The 18332-nt window shown below is 34.9% G+C and overlaps 1 protein-coding gene across 1 annotated transcript; it reads right to left on the bottom strand.

Annotated features, from left to right (window-relative positions):
* Nucleotides 1-587: 587 nt before the first annotated feature.
* On the bottom strand, nt 588-1567 carry LOC110824341 (agamous-like MADS-box protein AGL82). Its single transcript, XM_088223365.1, has 2 exons — nt 853-1567; nt 588-673 (listed from the first exon to the last, which is right to left on the bottom strand). Exons 1-2 carry the CDS (start codon nt 1565-1567, stop codon nt 588-590), a joined length of 801 nt encoding a protein of 266 aa, XP_088079491.1.
* Nucleotides 1568-18332: the final 16765 nt, after the last annotated feature.

Here is an 18332-nt window from a genome sequence, read left to right on the forward strand (position 1 = left end):
GAGAGAGAATGAAGGGGATGGAGATTTATAGTTCTTGAACAAGAGTTGGAAGGAGAGAATCAGGTTGACCAAAGAGTCAACTAACAAGCTGCACAAGCCTAAAATTATGGATCTTGAAATCCTGTAAATATCCAAAACAATATATATATTTATATTAACTTTAGTATCTTCAATAAACCTTTGTACTTAATTAACGGTTTAGAATTTAATTTCAATATAACATAAATATTATTTTAATAATTACTATTAAAAATAAACAGCTTCTAGTTGTTTACAATCTTGAGTAATTAATATAATTAAAACAAATAAAATAATTAAACATCAAATAACTGATCCAACTTAATAATGAAGGTCACAAATTACATACACATATCTGAATAGCAAATTCAAAGCCTACTTAACAGCAAAAATAACACATTTATAAGCAGGGAATAATGAAATTTTTTTTTAAAAAAAGTTAAATTAAAGTCCAAACTTTCACGTATCTGGGCGGTTAATTTGAAATAAAGCCAACCCTTGAGAGCAATTTTCTGAAACTTTTTTATACAATCTTGGACTGATCATCTTCATTGATTCCACAGTAGAATTCAGAAAACTGTGAGCCCATCAGCACTTGGGAGGAATTGCTTGGCCTTGGTAACATCATATTGCAGTGTCCGAAAGGCGGCACCGGCTGCATCAATGGCTCATACAGGCACATCCTCGGCCTCACCATTTGATTGCTGAACATAACATCCTTCATCACCTTACTACTTGACAAACTATAAAATGAATTATTTATCTTATCATTATTATTATTGTTATTGTTGTTGTTGTTAGTATTGCAGCTGAATTGAGTAAATTGATCACTACCATTCATCACCATCATCATCATAATCATCTGATTATAATGATCAAGAGAGTTTACATGATGATCGACTTGTTGAACTGCTATCTGATTATAAAGAGTTGTCTGATCAGCAGGGGAAAACTGAGGCATTATTTGCATGGCTCCAGATGGCTTCAAATAGGTGCTAACAGCTTCAGGTTTCATCTCCTTCTGGAGAGAGGAATCTTTTCTAAAATTATTTATAGGATTTATGCATGGAATAATGCTGGACTCATCTATCAAACGCTTATCTTCCTTGATCATCATAACCTTCATCTTCACAACTTCAAGAACAGCATCAAACTTAATCAGAAGTGCTTTGATTTGATCAAGAGAAAGATTGTTGAGAGAATCATGCCAAGTGGGAAACTTGGCTGTGATGTTGGTTTTGCGCAGCTTCAAAATATCATCTTGAATCTTCTTGTTACGTCTCGAGAAGAAATCGAACAAGTCAAAGGATCTTACTGCATGAGAATCGAAAGCCTTGGCCTTGTACTTGCCAATGATTCGGAAAACTTCGGAAGGCGAGTCAGGCCAGACCTCGGCCTTACGGGTTTGGCCTTTGTGATTAGGGCCATAGAGGATCATGCACGTGTCCACGCCGCACAGAGTGGAGAATTCTAGTGCTTTCTTCTTCAATCCTTTTTTTCTTTTCTGGTAGGTTTGAGAACGAGAGTACACTTTTGTAATAAGCTCCATGTGTAATTTTCCTCTACCCATCTGTTCTTTTTTGCTGATAATATAATGAAAATGAACAGGAAGTGAAAATATGATTATATATATATAACACTTTTGTTTAAGCTTAATTTCAGTAACATACATATAAAAGGAAAGTAGAATATCCCATAAAAGGGGAAAAATTAGAGTAACTAAGAATATTTTGTTTTGAGATGATCCCACGGATGGTACTAATTGACTTTCTTTTTGGGTGAATTTGAATGTACCATTTGATTTAAATCCTTCAATCGGTATAACAATGGCAAATTATCTTGTAAATCTGGAAGTACCATTTGATAGTCATGTAAATGACTATAATGATTTGATACTTACTTTTGCCATTTGATGATTAAAGTTCCTATGGCAAGAAGTATTTATTTCCTTGATTTTTGTTGGTTTTTACATTACATTCATCTTAATTAAGGTCTACTAAAAAAGATCTCTGCGCAATTTTGGTGTTAAGATTGCTTCAAGATTAATTAATTTTTTGGGGCCTAATTAAAAAATCTCTCCGCAATTTTGGTGTTAAGATTGTTTTAAAGTTAATCAAATTTTCGGGGTTCAATATATTATATAGGAAAATTTGGTTTTAGCATTTTAAAATTTTTTTATTTTATTTTATTTTAGTTGATTTCTCTTCCAATGGTTCCTGTCTCTCGGAAATAGATTCAAGTCCTTCAATTTTTTATCTGTGTTTACAGATTGTGGCAAACTACTTGGATAAAGCTTTGATATAGGGAAATACAAGAGATGAAGATGTTTCAAATTTTGGAAGGAAGAACGAGAAAACAAAGTTGAAGGCTCTTTATAAGATACTGGTAAGTTTCATGTTTTACTTTTCTTCCATATAAGGAGCAAATGTAGTTTTTTAGCCTATATTTATGCCCCTTTGAACTTTTGAACATGACCATATTTTTTATCTTCAAGGATAAACAAATTCAACTGTATATGGGAAAAAACCAAAAAAGTTTTTGTTCTAAAGATATTCTGGTGTCAGACCAGAGTTAATCTTTTTAACCAACTTAAACATGAGAAGAAACCACAGAGGAAAGGATCATCTTAGTATGGTTGATTCTTTTGGGATTTTTGATATTATATATGAAGTTGTTGATTGTTGCAATTCAATGTCTAACAATGGTGGTTTGTAGCGTTTGCAGGTATCAAAAAGTAAAAGATATGAGGACGTGAAGTAAGAAACTATGGGAAGATGACAGTGGTCATGATCCATCACCTAATAGTAATTAGGATACTAAAAGTTGTAATTAATTGACCCGTATTAATACCTTTACAGAATATAAATTAGGTTTTCAAAATTTGTTTTAGCTTATTTTATTAAAATAGTTTTTATGAATGTAAATAAATATTTTTTATCCTTAAAAAGTATGAATGTGAACATATGGAAAGTGTATATTCAAATATGTATTATTATATTTCTGTTCATAAATAAATGTAAAATATAATTGGATATAATCTACTGTATTTTTTGCAGCAACTTCTAAACGGAAGTTAATGACTGTTTGCTAAAAAGAATAGAGCACATAGCAGAACATTTTGGGATGGGATGGTGGCGAAACTAGATGCTGCCCGCGAAAGGTTAAAGTAAGTAATTGAAATGTACAAAATCATAGTGTACAATGCTCTAATTCAATTATAGTTCAAATAAAATTTAGACATAAAGCTAGAAAAACCACATCAAGTTAGATAAAGACTTAGAATCCATGTACAAAAACCAAATCAAGTTGAATAAGGATTTAGGATCCATGCAAGTTAACATCCCCATTAAATTATGTTGATAAACCTTGGGTTAGAAGGCCTGTTACTTGAGCCCATAGGTGATGAGAAAAGTGGGGTTGATGGCCCTTTCGATGGCAAGTGTGGTGTACATATGTATAGGTGTAAGTATACATGTATAAGTTAAAATGGAAAATGATAAAGTATGTAAATTGTGTTGGTACACCACATTTTTGCCAAGGTAATAAGTACCTTGTTATTAGTTTTGAACCCTCGGGAATAATAAATAGACACAAACCCTATTAGGTTTTTTCTCGAGCAGTCATCTCTCTTTCGTGCTTTCTTGATCTCTATTGTATTTTCTTGCTCTCGTTGTTTAATTTCCTTATACGTCTTGGCAGGTTATAACTTGCTACAACATTGCTGCATTTACTTATATGGTATCAGAGCGTCAGGATGGAGAGCGAAAAATCAAACCAAACCACCACTCACCATAATCCATTGTTTTCAAGCAGGATCATTCTAGATCCTTCTAATCCAAATAATTCATATTTTATTGTTGCAAATGAGAAGTCATGCACACTATTAGTTCCTCAACTACTTGAAGCAAGTAACTACCACATGGGTCTTATATATAAAGCGTGCACTAAAAAAAAAAAGAAGAAAAACTAAGAATGGATGGAAGTCTAAAGGAACCGACAAATCTAGTCGATCCTCTGATGGAGCACTAGTTCTGATGCAATGACATTGTAATTACCTTAACTTCAAACAAATTGTCTCTTAACATAAAGTATAACACGTTTTATGCAGATACTAAGAATAAGTTATAAATCAAGTTGGAGCAAAAACATGTGTAATAAAATGCACCAAGGGTCTATGAGGTGAAGCAAGTCATAACAAGCCTCATGCAAAATTAGGATCCTACAAGTGTGTATTTTTCAGAACCTAAAACTTTATTTAATGAATTGATGAACATTGAGTCGATACCAAATTGCACTTTGTGGAGGACTAAAAATTATAGTTAAGTATCAATAAATAGACAATGTGATGACATTTGTCATGGGTTTAAATGAGTCATATAAAGCCATTACGACTCAACTATTTTTGATAAAAACTTTTCTAGTATAAATAAGGTGTGTTTAATCATTCAGTAGGAAGATAAACAAAAAAAAAAATTATTAGGCACTATAGTAAATAGAGCCTTACAATTTTATTTAGGGAGACAAAAAAAAATAGCAAAAGTACAAATCTAAACCGTGAAAAATATTACTACACTTATTGGAAAATGACTGGACATTCATTGGAATGGTGTTTTAAGGCAAACCCTAATATTCTTATGTTCAAATTGCAATATGCCTAAGTATAATGTGGAGGCTTGTTATAAGGCTGGAGGACATTCCAAAGGGTAAAAGTCTCGTGGTAAGGCTAAATAATCGGATGTCAATCCAGTGTCTTCCCTTAGATCATCTGGACAAACCAGCATAGATAAACAACCTTTTCTCACACAGTTGTAGTACACACAACTAATGATATTGCTTCAACAAGCTAGCCCTTAATAAACATGGTATAATCATCTCCTGCATCTTCATATGACCCCCTATTACTAGATTATTTGGTATGTCTCTTTACTATAACACTCATTTAATAAAAATAAGATAAATGCTCATGTTCCTTGGATCACTGACACTGATGCATCAGATAATATTATTTTTATACCATACTTACACACTAATGTTATATTAGACACTTATTCTATAATTTTGTCAAATAGAGAAAATGTGCATGCTATCATTCAATTTTAATTTGGTCTCTGCAAGAATGCTAGCCTAAATTGCTGAATGTTTTATAATATCTCACTAAAATTAGTATAATTCAAGACCTTATGACCTAAAAAACACAGAGTGGGTCAAGTTATAGATATATCATGTCAACTCAGACAACATGAAGTTACTAAAGGTCAACTTCGACAAAGATATTTAGGTGCAGTTGTCTCAAACCCCCATGAAGGTGAAAACTTTGATCTCTAGCATTATCGACTTGCACATCCATCAAGTCTAAGTCAAATCTCCCCTCATATGTCCTGAGGAGTAACATTTGTAAACCTATCTATGTTTGTTCTTTAGCTAAGATAATAGATTCTCATTTTATGCTACTGAGCGTAAAGCTAAACAATGTTTTTGATATATTCTATTATGAGTTTTAGGGACTCTATAATGAGATCTTTTATGATGGATACAAATATTTCCTTTTAATTGTAGATGATTTTAGTGGATATACATAGGTATACTTAATGAAAACAAAAGATGAAACTAGCCTTAATTTATAATAATTTTATATTCTTGTTGAGACATAATTTAACAAGAAATTCAGAATCATCCTTCATGACAATTGAGGGAGTTTGAAATTAGAAGTTTCTACATGAAAAAGGGAATTACACATTACAAAAGTTGTAACATCCCATATACTTGATGGGGTAAAAAGGAGCCTCATAACAACTACGACTACCAATAACTAATTTAACATTGACGCGGAAATTAAAAATCCCTTACAAACATCAAAGGTTGGCTACCAAAATATTAATATACAAAATACAAGTCATTTAAATAGTTACAAAAAGAGTCATCAGAGTGTGGACAAAATAAGGCACTCATAGCCATTATAAGGATCCAATAAGGGATTCAGACAAGTTTCAAGGGGTAAATCAGCGAACGAGTTATCACTTCCGTCATTTGGGGGGGAAATAGATTAGGGGTAAGTTCCATATAAACTCAGTAAGGAAAACAATATTTGAATCACATCGCTAAGATTTTAAAAGTGAATAACCTTTAAAAAGATACATCATTTCTTAAGTAAATAACTTACCTCAAAAGTCTCAATGCGATGGACTCAGTTTTAAATATTTAGAAAAGATCGTTTATTTACTTATGAAATAAATGAACTTTCATAACATATTGGATAGTAAAGGTAGAGAAATATAAAGCCAAGTATAAACCAGCACTTCAATAGATACCAGTTGAACCAACTAAGAATGGGAAGAACCATAATATAAAATAACCATAGAGTTTCTAAAAAATTATTCACAATCATACTTGTGATTTATTAAGTATTTTACTGACTTTCATGCGAAGCCATTCTAATATATATCTACTGAGGGTAGGGGAGATCCCTAGCTACCACTATGAATGGCCAAATCAATTCAATTCCCCAATTGGGGTCAGTTCAATTACCATTTTGGGACAGTTCCATATCGATATTGGGTATAATTTATGACCACAGCCGTACATTGCCACTATGGCCCTACATATCATATCACCAAGAGAAATGTCGATCATTCATAGGGATTGGTTCACCAACATTTTATACTCAGACGTAGGAGAAACATAAACTCCTTAGAGATAAAAGTCAAACAGATTTTCATTCTTTTCTTTTTGATATTCAATATTTATTTATAACAATCACATACACAGATCCATCACGTATTCATAATCATCTCATATTCGAAACCTGGTGGGGTTACACAACATATCCAACTAATGGCCCATTTTGTCTGCACTTGACAATCGAGATATTCTTTAGAGGTGGAACTCCTTAAAACAACCATCTTTTTCATTATCAAAGGTAAGACAAAGGGTTAATCGCACATGCCTATCAAATAATCAAATAACACATCCTTCATAAATAATATCTCACATATTCATTTTCAAGAAATCAATCATCAAAACAAGCATAAAAATCCACCAAATCATCAATTTCACAAATTACTCAATCTAGAAAGTGCACTTATAAATATAGATGATAAACCTTACCGTAACCATAACTAGATTCGCCTGTCGGGTGAAGAAGAAAAGAGCTTTATGAGATTTCCTACTTCCTTCCACTTCTTTCTTCTCTAAAATCTCCTCTCTTTCTCTCTTTAAATTTACTAGAAATAAATAAGGAAAATGGTGAGAAATAAGGGGGAAAGGCCTTTTAAATAGCCAAAGAGGTGTTGGATTTGTGCCATGCGGCAGGAATCCAAGAAGACATATGGCAGAGGTTGAGTATAAACAACCAACAGTGGGGCCCGCACGGTATAGAGGAGCACATGACATGATAACCGGTCACGTTGTGCATGGTGGTCTGTGGTTGACAGCATGTAAGTTGCCATGCCGCTCACACAAGTGCGCCAAGCTGCGCACAATGCGCGGCGCGTGCATGTACAACGCCTGTGTGTGGGCTGTCGATGCACGGGTTTCCAAGTTTTTTTCTTTTTTTCTTCTTCTTCTCTTTTTTCTTTCTTATTTCTTTATTTTCCCTAGAATTTATCTTAAAATAATCTTAAAAATAATTTAAAAACATATCAAAGAAAGAAATAAAAATAAATTATCGGTAGAATTTAAATGGTTATGAAGCCTAAAACATTAGAGTTAGACAGTAAAGTTAAATGTAATGTTTTGGGCTGTTACAATCCTCTTACCTTATAAAAATTTGGTCCTCTAAATTTGAAAAAGTTTTTTTTTATAAAAAAATAATTTGGGAAACAAGTCCACATTTATACTTCTACTTCCCACGTTGCCTCCTTTAGAGTGTGATGCTGCCATAACACCTTGACCATAAGAATCCTCTTATTGCGTAGAACCATTTTTGTTCAATTGATGATCTTCGTAGGATACTCCTCATAAGCCATATATGCACAGATAGGACCCATCAGACATAGAATAATGTGAGAAGGATCATGGCAATACTTCTTAAGCATAGAGACATGGAATATATCATGTAGGGTTGCATATTCTGCGGTTAATATAAGGCGGTACACCATTGAGCCTAGACATTCCATGATGTCAAAAGGTCCAATGTAGTGAGGATTCAACTTTTCTCTCTTTCAAAATCGTATTCTTCCCTTATATGGAAAGTCCTTAAGAAAAACCTAATCACCGACAACAAATTTTAAAGGCCTTCTTCGATTATCAGTGTAACTCTTCTGATGACTCTGAGTAGTGATGAGGTGTTTTTGAATGACATCGATCTTCTTGATGGTTTTTTGGATATAATATGACACAAGAAGACACTTGTTTCTAACTTCATTCTAGCAAGTTAGAGATCAACAATGCCTACTATAGAGAGCTTCAAATGGAGGCATACCAATGCTGGAGCAGTAGCTGTTGTTATAAGTAAATTTACAAAGGAAAAGGTGTTGATCCTAACTATAACCAGTCCAGTACACATGCGCGCAACATGTCCTCCAGCATTTGAATGCTCTATTTATTACCCGTTAGTTTGTGGGTGATAAATAGTACTAAAGTATGAACTGGTATTAAGGGCTTTTTGGAAGCTATTTCAAATGTGGGAAATGAAATGAAGATCTCTGTTAAATACCACAAAATTAGGGCACCATGGAGTCGGACAATCTCTTTGACATACAGTTGGGCTAATTTCATGATGATGTCAGTTGTTTTGATTGTAAGAAAATAGGCAGACTTAATTAGTCTGTCGATAATGACCTAAATAGTATCTCGATTTGCACTGGTCTTTGGCAAACTCATGATGAAGTTCATGGTCACGTACTCCCATTTCATTAGAGGATGGGGTGACCTTGCAAAAGACCACCAGGTCTCTGATGCTCAGTCTTGATCCTTTGGCAAGTGAGACATTGAGAGACATGATCAAAAATATCATTTTTCATTCCAGGCCACCAGTAACGTTGCCTCAAGTCTCGATACATTTTAGTACTTCTTAGGTGGATGGATAACTTGGATGCATGAGCCTCCTTCAGAACATCCGATTTGAGATCAGGGTCATTTAGTACCCATATCTGATCTTGGAATTTATATAACCTATCATCAGTCATTTTGAAGTTGCAAGCTTCCTCATAGGTAAATTTATCGATGTGCTTCAAAATCTCTTGATCTCCTACTTGGACTTCCTGAAGTCTCATGAAAAATATGGGCTAGATTCGGATCTAGGCAAGGTAAGCACTGCTCTGTAATGATTCAACAGGAAGTCTTGAACCGTCTCAAGCATCCTTTAGTTATAAGCAAACAACTAGCTCAACAGGGTCGATTCCTTCTAACAAAAGGAATCGACAACTATATCACCCTTACTAGGATGGTACAAGATCTTGCAGTCGTAGTCTTTTAAAAGATCCATTCAACGCCTCTACCTCATGTTCAACTCCTTCTGGGAAAACATATACTTTAAACTTTTGTGATCAATGTCGATTTCAAAAGTCTTACCATACAGATAGTGATGCCATATGTTTAAGGCAAAGATAATGGCAACAAGTTCAATATTTTGTATGGGGTAAATGTACTCATGTAGCTTTAATTGTTTGGGACCGTAAGCCAACTTAACCATGCTGTATGTGTACACATCTCATACCAACATGAGATGCATCACAGAAAATTTAGAACCATCCGGTATTGTTAGGGAGGATCAACACTGGAAAGCTGGTGAGTCGACCATTGAGTTCAACAAAGCTTTATTCACATTTTTCATCCCAATTAAAAGAGACTCATTTCCTAATGAGTTTGTTTAAGGGAGTGGCAGTACGAGAAAAGTCCTTAATGAAACAATAGTAATATCCTACCAAACCTAAGAAACTGTGAACTTCTGTGACGTTGGTCTGTTGGCTCTAATTAATAACAGCCTCAGCCTTGGAAAGATCTATAAAAACACCCTCACCAGAAACCACGTGACCAAGGAAAAAAACTTGATCTAACCAAAAAGAATATTTATTCAGTTTGACATAAAGTTAGTGTTGATGGAGGGTCTCCAATATTTGAGTAAGGTGAACAACATGCTCTTAAGGGCTCTTGGAGTATATTAGGATGTTATCAATAAAGACGATGATGTATTGATCCAGTATAGACTTGAAGACTTGGTTCATGAAATCTATGAAGACAATAGGGGTATTAGTCAACTCGAAGGGCATAACCACCCTGAATTCGAATTATCTGTATCTACAGCGAAATGCTATTTTCAGAATATCTTCAACCTTAACCCTTAATTGGTTACCAGCCCGACCTGAGATCAATTTTGGAGAAAACGAATGCTCCCTATAATTGGTTAAACAAGTCGTCAATTTGGGGTAGAGGGTATTTACTCTTGATGGTGACTTAATTTAGCTCTTGATAGTCGAGACAGAGTTGGAGGGTCCCATCTTTCTTCTTTATAAACAATACTAGAGTACCCCAAGCAAAATGACTCGGTCGAATGAACTTCTTCTTCCTCAAAGTGACAATCTATTGTCCTAACTCCATAAGTTCGGTTTAGCCCATCTGATATGTGAGTTTTAAGATAGGTTGTGCTCTAGCAACTAAGTTGATGGAGAATTTGATTTCTTGCCAGGGAGGTAGACCTAGTAATTTTATCGAAAAAACATCCGGGAAGTTATAAACAATGGGGATTGTCTGAACTGATGGCTTAGGATCCATTCACCTAAGCATTACACAATTTAAAAAAAGGCAAGTAGCAGTCTGAAATAATCCCCTTTTATACAATATATATATTTTATACATTCAAAGAAACATGTTTCCCAAGACAAAAATATTTCATTAGAGCCTTAAGATGGTTTCCTTTTGGGCGAGCATAGGGTTACAATTTTATCATCATAGTTAATAATAGCTTGATAGTTCTTTAACCAATCCATCTCTATAATTATGTTGAATTCGGAGAAGTTTAAGAGTATTAGATCTACGACTAATTCCTTACCCAAAGCATTTACTCTTTATAAATAAGACGTGCTTCCAAAAGTCCTCTAAAGTGTGTTTCCATTATAAAAACTTGTCCTAGTGGTTCTTGTTTAACTGATAAGTTCCAAGTAAATTTATATGATACAAAAGAATGAGTAGCACCAATATCAATCAAGACATAAGTGGTAGAGTTATAAACAGAGAGTGTACCCTCAATGACAGCTAGTGTAGTAATGGTGCCAGGCTCATCAAGATGGAAGACTCTTCCTTATGTGACTGGCTTCACAATGTCCTGAGGCTTCTAGGGACAATCCTTTACAAAATATTGTGTGTTCTCGCACTTATAGCAGGAGTTGTTCAAATGATGGTAGGGTCGGTCACCATGACCTTATCTGCAACATCGACAGGACTGACCAAATTGAAAGGATTTTACAAGAGGTGGGGCAGAGCAAGATTTGGTGTTATATGGGGTTTTTTATTAGTACGGTCAAGACCAAGGTCAGTTATTATCCTCTTGGGCTGTTGTTGAGTACAGATGTGAGTGATATACTAATGTCAGACCGAAATGAGTCCTTCAATAAAAAGGGCATGCTTGAGGGCTTCGGTATAGGTATTGGGCTTCACCAGGGCAATACGATTAAAGATATATACTATAAGGCCTTTTAAGAATTTTTGAGCCTTCTGGCTCCCAATGGTAACCATTATGGGGGCAAACCGGGATAGTTGAAAGAACCTAGCAGTATACTCATTGGCTGTTATACGTCCTTGGCGTAGGTCCTTAAATTCCTCCTCCTTCATCTTCCTAACATAAATTAGAAATAAGTCTTCTAGAAAGGCATCCATAAAAATATCCCAAGTGGTAGGAGTGGGCAAGATATCTTTCTTAAGCCATTACTAATGCTCGGCTTCACCTATAAACATGAAAACAACTAAAGAGACCTTATGTTCCTCAGTTAGGTCAAAAACAGAAAAAAAAAAAAAAAAAAAAAAAAAAAAGCTTTTCGATTTGCAAAATCCAAGTTTCTGCGATTAAGGGATTATATCCACCATCAAAGGAATGAGGGTTTAATCTCCTAAACTCAGAAATATTTTGTGAAATGGTTTTATCTATATGATGGAAATCATTGGTAAGGGGTGGCTAATTTTGATTATGACTAACAACTGCGGTCAAACCCTATATGGCTCAGAATAATTCTGTGAACTCGGCCTGGGTCGAAATGTCTTGGGCCTCGAGGCATTTTATAGATGATCTCCCTCGAGTCATTGGTCCTATAAAAGGGAGACAACAAGCTTGGTGACAAGATAAAAAAGGTCTAAATCTAAGAATTCTCTATGGTTTTTCTCTAAGTCTACACTATATACCTCAGTGTAGTTCTATTTGGTCCATTCGGTAGACAGTTTTTTAGATAGGTTGTCTCTACGACTAGGTCAATAGAGAAATCAATCTCCCACTGGGGTGGCAGACTTAGTAACTTCGTAGGAAAAACATCTTGAAAGTTATAAAAAATAGGGATCGTCTGTACTGATAGCTTAAGATCCATATGCCTATGCATCACAGAGGTTAAAAAAAAAACAAATAAATTTCTAAATTTTAAAAAAATCCTTTCCATGCAAATACTTAAATGTATAAAATTTATAAATATTTAGAAAACATTCATTTACAAAATAAAATCTCCTTATAATTCTAGGATTGTTTCTTTATGAACGAGTAGAGGATTACAGTTTTATCATCACAGTCGATGATAGCTCGATAGTTTTCTAACTAGTCCATTCCTAGTATTATGATATCGAATCCATAAAAATTTAAGAGTATAAGATCTATAGTTAGTTCTTTACTTGAAACGTTCACTCTACAGTTCTTATATACAACATGTGCTTTTAAGAGTCCCCTGGAAGACATTTCTACCAAAAAGATTTTTCCTAAAGGTTCTGGTTTAATTCTTAAGTTTCTTGTAAATTCACATGATACAAAAAAATGGGTGGTACTAGTATCAATCAAAGCACATGCGGAAGAATTATGAATAAAACGTGCACCTTAAATTATAGTTGGTGTCGTTATGGTACCAAACTCGTCAAGATGGAAGACTCTTCCTTAGTCAATCAGTCTAACAATGTCCCAGGGCTTGTGGGCACAATTCTTCACAAAGTGTTGCATGCTCTCATACTTGTAGCAGGAATTATTTAGTTGGTGGCAGGGTCAATTACCATGATTTTGTGCAATGTTGGCATATTTAGGCAGGCTAAATAGGGTTATTAGGAGGTGGGGCTGGGATAGTAACAAGAACTATTTAAGGTCATTTATTAGCACGATTAGGGCCAATCATCTTCCTCTTTTGTTGTTGTTGTTGTGCTCGAACATGATTAATATGCCAGTAATGGATCGCAAGGAGTTCTTCGGCCAACTGGGCATGCTCAAGGACCTCTACATAGGTATTGGGCTTCAACATAGCCACAAAGTCAAAGATATTTGCTCTAAAACCCTTCGGAAAATTTCAAGCCTTCCAACTATTAGTGGCTACAATCTTAGGGGAAACCGGGATAACTAGACCAACTGGGTGGCATACTAGCTGACAATCATGCTTCCTTAACAAAGGTCTTTGAATTCCTCTTCTTCCTTCTCTCGAACATAAACTATGAAAAAGTTCTTGAGAAAGGCATCCATGAATTTATTCCAAGTAGTTGGAGTCAGCAAGGCATCCTTTTAAGTCGCCACTAATCTTCAACCTCTCCAGTGAACATAAATGCTGCCATGGGAACCTTCTACTCTTCAGTAAGTTCCAAGATGGAGAAATCCTTTTTTATTTGCATGATCCATGCTTCTACTGTAATGGGATCAGGCCAACCATCAAAGTGATGAGGGTTCAGCCTCTTAAATTCTAAGATGTTCTGGGAATTAGTTTGATCAACTAGACAGTGGTCATTTACAGGAGGTGGTTGATTGACATTATGGGTACAGTTATGACCCACAGTAGATATCAGACCCTGAATGGCTCGAAATAGTTTTGTAAACTCAGCCCAAGTTGTATCATCCTAGGCCTAAAGTTGTTCTACAGAGGGTCTCCCTCGAGTCATTTTACTTACAAAAGGGAGATAAAAGGTTTTAGAAACAAATTTTGATGGCTAGATTGTAATTATTTATAATTTTGAGAATTCCCTAAGGTTTCTCTAAATCTAGACTTTAAACCTCAGTGTAAGGGACTTTGCGAGAATGATAATCTGATGCCAATTGTGACATCCTGAATACTTGGTGGGGTAAAAGAAAGCCTAATAACAAAACAGATACAAGTGCAAATAAACAAATATATATATAGTGGAAAATAGTATCCCTTACAACAAAATTTGAGTTTCAAATTTTACATATGAGGCCAAGAAGATTGTTGCCAAAATACATATATATAAAAGTTTATAGAGAGCCACTTCTTTTATTATAAAAGTGTTTCATTAGAGTGGGGGACAAATAATGCACTCATAATCCTCCTAAAGATCCGAGAACAGATCCAAACAAGCTTCAATAGGCAATTCAGCGAGTGAATCATCACTTTTATCATTTGAGGGGGGACATTATCATATAAACTACAATACTAAGGTTTTTAAAGGTTTTTAAATTTTAAAGCATAACATTATCATATAAACAAGTGACCTCTTGGACTTGTTGCAGAACAAGTTCATTTGAAATATTGAGAAAATATTTCCTTTTAAAAAAAAAACTTATTCAAAATATTGGTATTTGAATCATAACAGAAAGTAAAGACAGAGCAGTGTAACATAAAATAGTCAAGGATACAACTAGCCAATGTTATCGAAACTAGTTAAACCAACTAAAAGCATGGCAATGTAAAGACAGGACAATGAGAAACAAATCAAGAGAACTAATAAAGAATGGGATATCAAGCAACTGTTCTACCCATGTCATTGAGTGGTTAAATTTTATTGACGTCTTTTACAAATTTTTGCGTGAAACCCTTCTAACTTATATCAACTGAGGAAAAAAGGGATCCCCAACTATAACTGTGAATGGGCAAACAGATTCATTTTCATATCAGATAATTTCATAGATAAACTAATGACTATGAGTGTACTTCACCACTATAGCTCCTATAGATCATATTGCGAATTCACTTCTCGTGAGAGGGAATGCTAATACGATTCATAGGGAGTAATTCACCAATAGATTCAAATATAGATTCAGGTATAGAAGCACAAATTTAGAATGCAGTGGGATTCCAATAACATATCTCGCCCTAAAGAGCCACTATACCCATAGTTGCGATCAAGTCATCTTCTCGAGTTGAGGCCCAATAGAATGACCCTCTCTACCATCACCCAAGGGCAAGGCAGGGAGCCAAATCTACACATACTTCAAGTGTCATCAAATGATAAATCAAACATGCCTTTTGTCTTTAAGGAACACTATCAACATACATTTTCATTCATATCAGATAGCCGATAAATCATGTTTTAAATTCATGCTTTAAAACAATTTGAAAATAATAAATTAATTATCTAAAAATTCATTTAGAAATGTATGAGAAATTACTTAAACTTTAATGCTTTTTGAAGTCCAACGAAAAAAGGATGAAAAGATTGTTTGGAAATTTGTGAACCACAAGAAGAAATCATAACACCTGGCCTCCCACATAAATTCTCACTAACTTTTCTGTATAAATTAAGAGAGGATGGATGTATCAAGTGAAGGGGAGGGGGAAGCCTTTAAATAGATTTTATGGGTGAAAGAGAGTCGTCAGAACGCATGGGGGATCAACAACCTTCAATTAGCCAGTTGGCCGATTGACCACCACATGTAGCGCACATGCGCACCCCATGGCAGCAATGCACGCCTAGCTGGATGGACAAAATAGATAGACAGGACAACCTGTCCGTCAATTGGTCATAGCTTGTGAAACGTGTGTGGAGCTGCATGCACGATAGGCTGACAAGATAGTTTTTGTAGTCTACAGGCACACGCACAGGCATGCAAATACGCATGCACGCCATTGCATAGGAGCGTGTAGGTGGCCCGACACGAAAACCTAAGCATGCACATAGTCGGGCGCACTAACAGAAGGGCGCGCGAGCTCTCTCGTCAATATGATAGCCTGGGCATGCGTGCAGGCATGCACACGCTTTGTCACGTCCACAATGTGACAGCCCCATATGCGTAGCTGGCACACAAGCATGTAGACACAGGCACGCGGGCATGCGAGCTCAGACACACAAGTGTGGGATGCAGGCGCGTGGGCGTGCGGGCTCACAGTGCTGTTTTGGCATGTTCGCGAGGTTTTCCCATACCTTTTTTTTTATTTTTCTTTCATTTTTCTTAAAATTCCAAATGATTTTAGTGAAAAATAATAATAATAAAAATCTAATAAAATAGATAACAAAAAAACTAAAATAAGTCCAAGCGAAATAAATTTTAAATACTGATTAATATTTAAATTTAACATCAAAGACTGTAATGCCCTAAAACATGAAGTTTAAAAATATAGCATTTGAACACATAGGTTTTGGGGGTGTTACATTATCCACTCCAAGAAACTAATTTAAGAACAAAACGTCAATAAACTTGGTCATCTCATAAAATATTGGATCTCCCTTGAGATAAATTGCACCTATGTTGTCACACTATAAGATTAGAGGCGTGGGTAAAGAGATACCAAGTTCTTTTAGTAAAGACTTAATCCAAAAACCTTAGAAGGTTATATTAGTAATCACTTTGTATTTCTTCTTAGCATAAGACCTAGTAATGATAAGTTGTGTTTGCCTAAATGACTAATACAACCCAATAGAGAGATGAAATGAGTTCTATAAATTTACAATTTCTCTATATAAAAGGACAATAAATAGAACTTGTCAGTGTTTAATGCATATAACAAGAAATAAATATTTTAGATAGTTTAGATAAAGTAGTAAGTGATGCAAGCAAAGGGGTGGGGGGAGGGGGAGGGGGAACTAACACTAAGATCCCACGATAAAGACGATTATAAACAAATGGCTAAAAGAGTCCTCCCAATCATGGACTCTCAAGTACTTCACATGAGGGAGTCGTCTACTCTTGCTGGGAAAGTCATAGTTGGACGCTCATTTCTTTTAAGGCACATCAATAATATGAATAATAAAAGTTGATGCAGAACCCAAGATCAACTAACATGATCAGCAACTTACGCAATTTTATTCAAGGCATCAAAAAAATTTGATCTTATAAAAACCCTTCCTACTTAACCCTCTATCATAAATAATAGAAACTAAGATCATTGAAAAATTGAGGATAAAAGAAGAATGAAAAAATGCTACAAGGAATTACCTTAATAATTAGATCCACTCCTTACTCAATAAGAAGGATGAAGAAACCTCTCTTGAATAAGACTCACAATATTATTGATTTTAATCTTGAATTATTACAACTAAAAATTGAAAGCCTATTTATAGAGTAAGGCTATGGGTAATACAAGGAAATAAATTTACTAAATCAATTGTAGAAATTAAATCTTGCTTTAATTGAAAAATTAATAAAACTTAAGAAGATTTTGACTCATTTGGCTAGATAGGATTTCCCTTTTAAAAACTTTTTTTAATGGAGAAGATTTGAATTAATTGTAGAAAATTAGAGAGAATAAATAGAAGTTTAGGGTTTTCTTTTCAGCTGAAATTTGGTTTTTAAAGTCTTCCCTTTTCTTTCTTGACTCTCTCTTCCACTTGGATTGAGATGTCAGTACTATTATATCCTTGGATTATTGGGCTTGTTTTCCTTTTCCTTTGGACTGAGCCTTCTCATTCTTATCCGTGTCCATACTCATATCATCCCCTCTCCCTTAAAAAATGATTCATCCTCAAATCATATACTTCTTATGTAGGGGTTTCACCAATCTTGTTTTCTTTTAGAGAATGCCCTACAAAACACTATTACACAAAAAAGGTTTGAGGTGAGTTAATAATTTTTTCTTGAAAAATAGCCTCCCTAGCTCCTTTTCCATATAGTAACATTCTCTCTTCACGTTGCTCAATCCTTCATTTCCTCTGGACTTTATGGAGTTTTTGAGCAGCTGCTTATCTTTAAATACCTCCTCAGATGATATTGGTACAAGTGTAAAATTTTGACAGCTCATGCTAAAGGAATAACGCTTCATATAACCATCATAAGTGGCACACTTATCATACTGGCAGGATCTTCTAAGTAGGATGTGACTAGATGCATGGGTACAACATCACAACGTATTTCATCAGTGTATCACCCAATAGAGATGGAAACTAGTACCTATTTAGTCACTTTCATCTCTTCATAATCAGTCAACCAATGAAACTTGTAAGGGTGAGGATGACGCGTGCACATCAACCCAAATTTATCAACT

Source organism: Carica papaya, chromosome 6 (genome assembly GCF_054855325.1).
Source record: "Carica papaya isolate Zhongbai chromosome 6, ASM5485532v1, whole genome shotgun sequence".
Lineage (NCBI taxonomy): Eukaryota > Viridiplantae > Streptophyta > Magnoliopsida > Brassicales > Caricaceae > Carica > Carica papaya.

Coding starts and splice junctions, on each gene's coding strand:
- LOC110824341 (XM_088223365.1), bottom strand. CDS start 1,567: ATGGAGCTTATTACAAAAGTGTACTCTCGTTCTCAAACCTACCAGAAA. Junction 674..852: donor GATGATGATGGTGATGAATG/GTAGTGATCAAT, acceptor CCATTGATGCAG/CCGGTGCCGCCTTTCGGACA.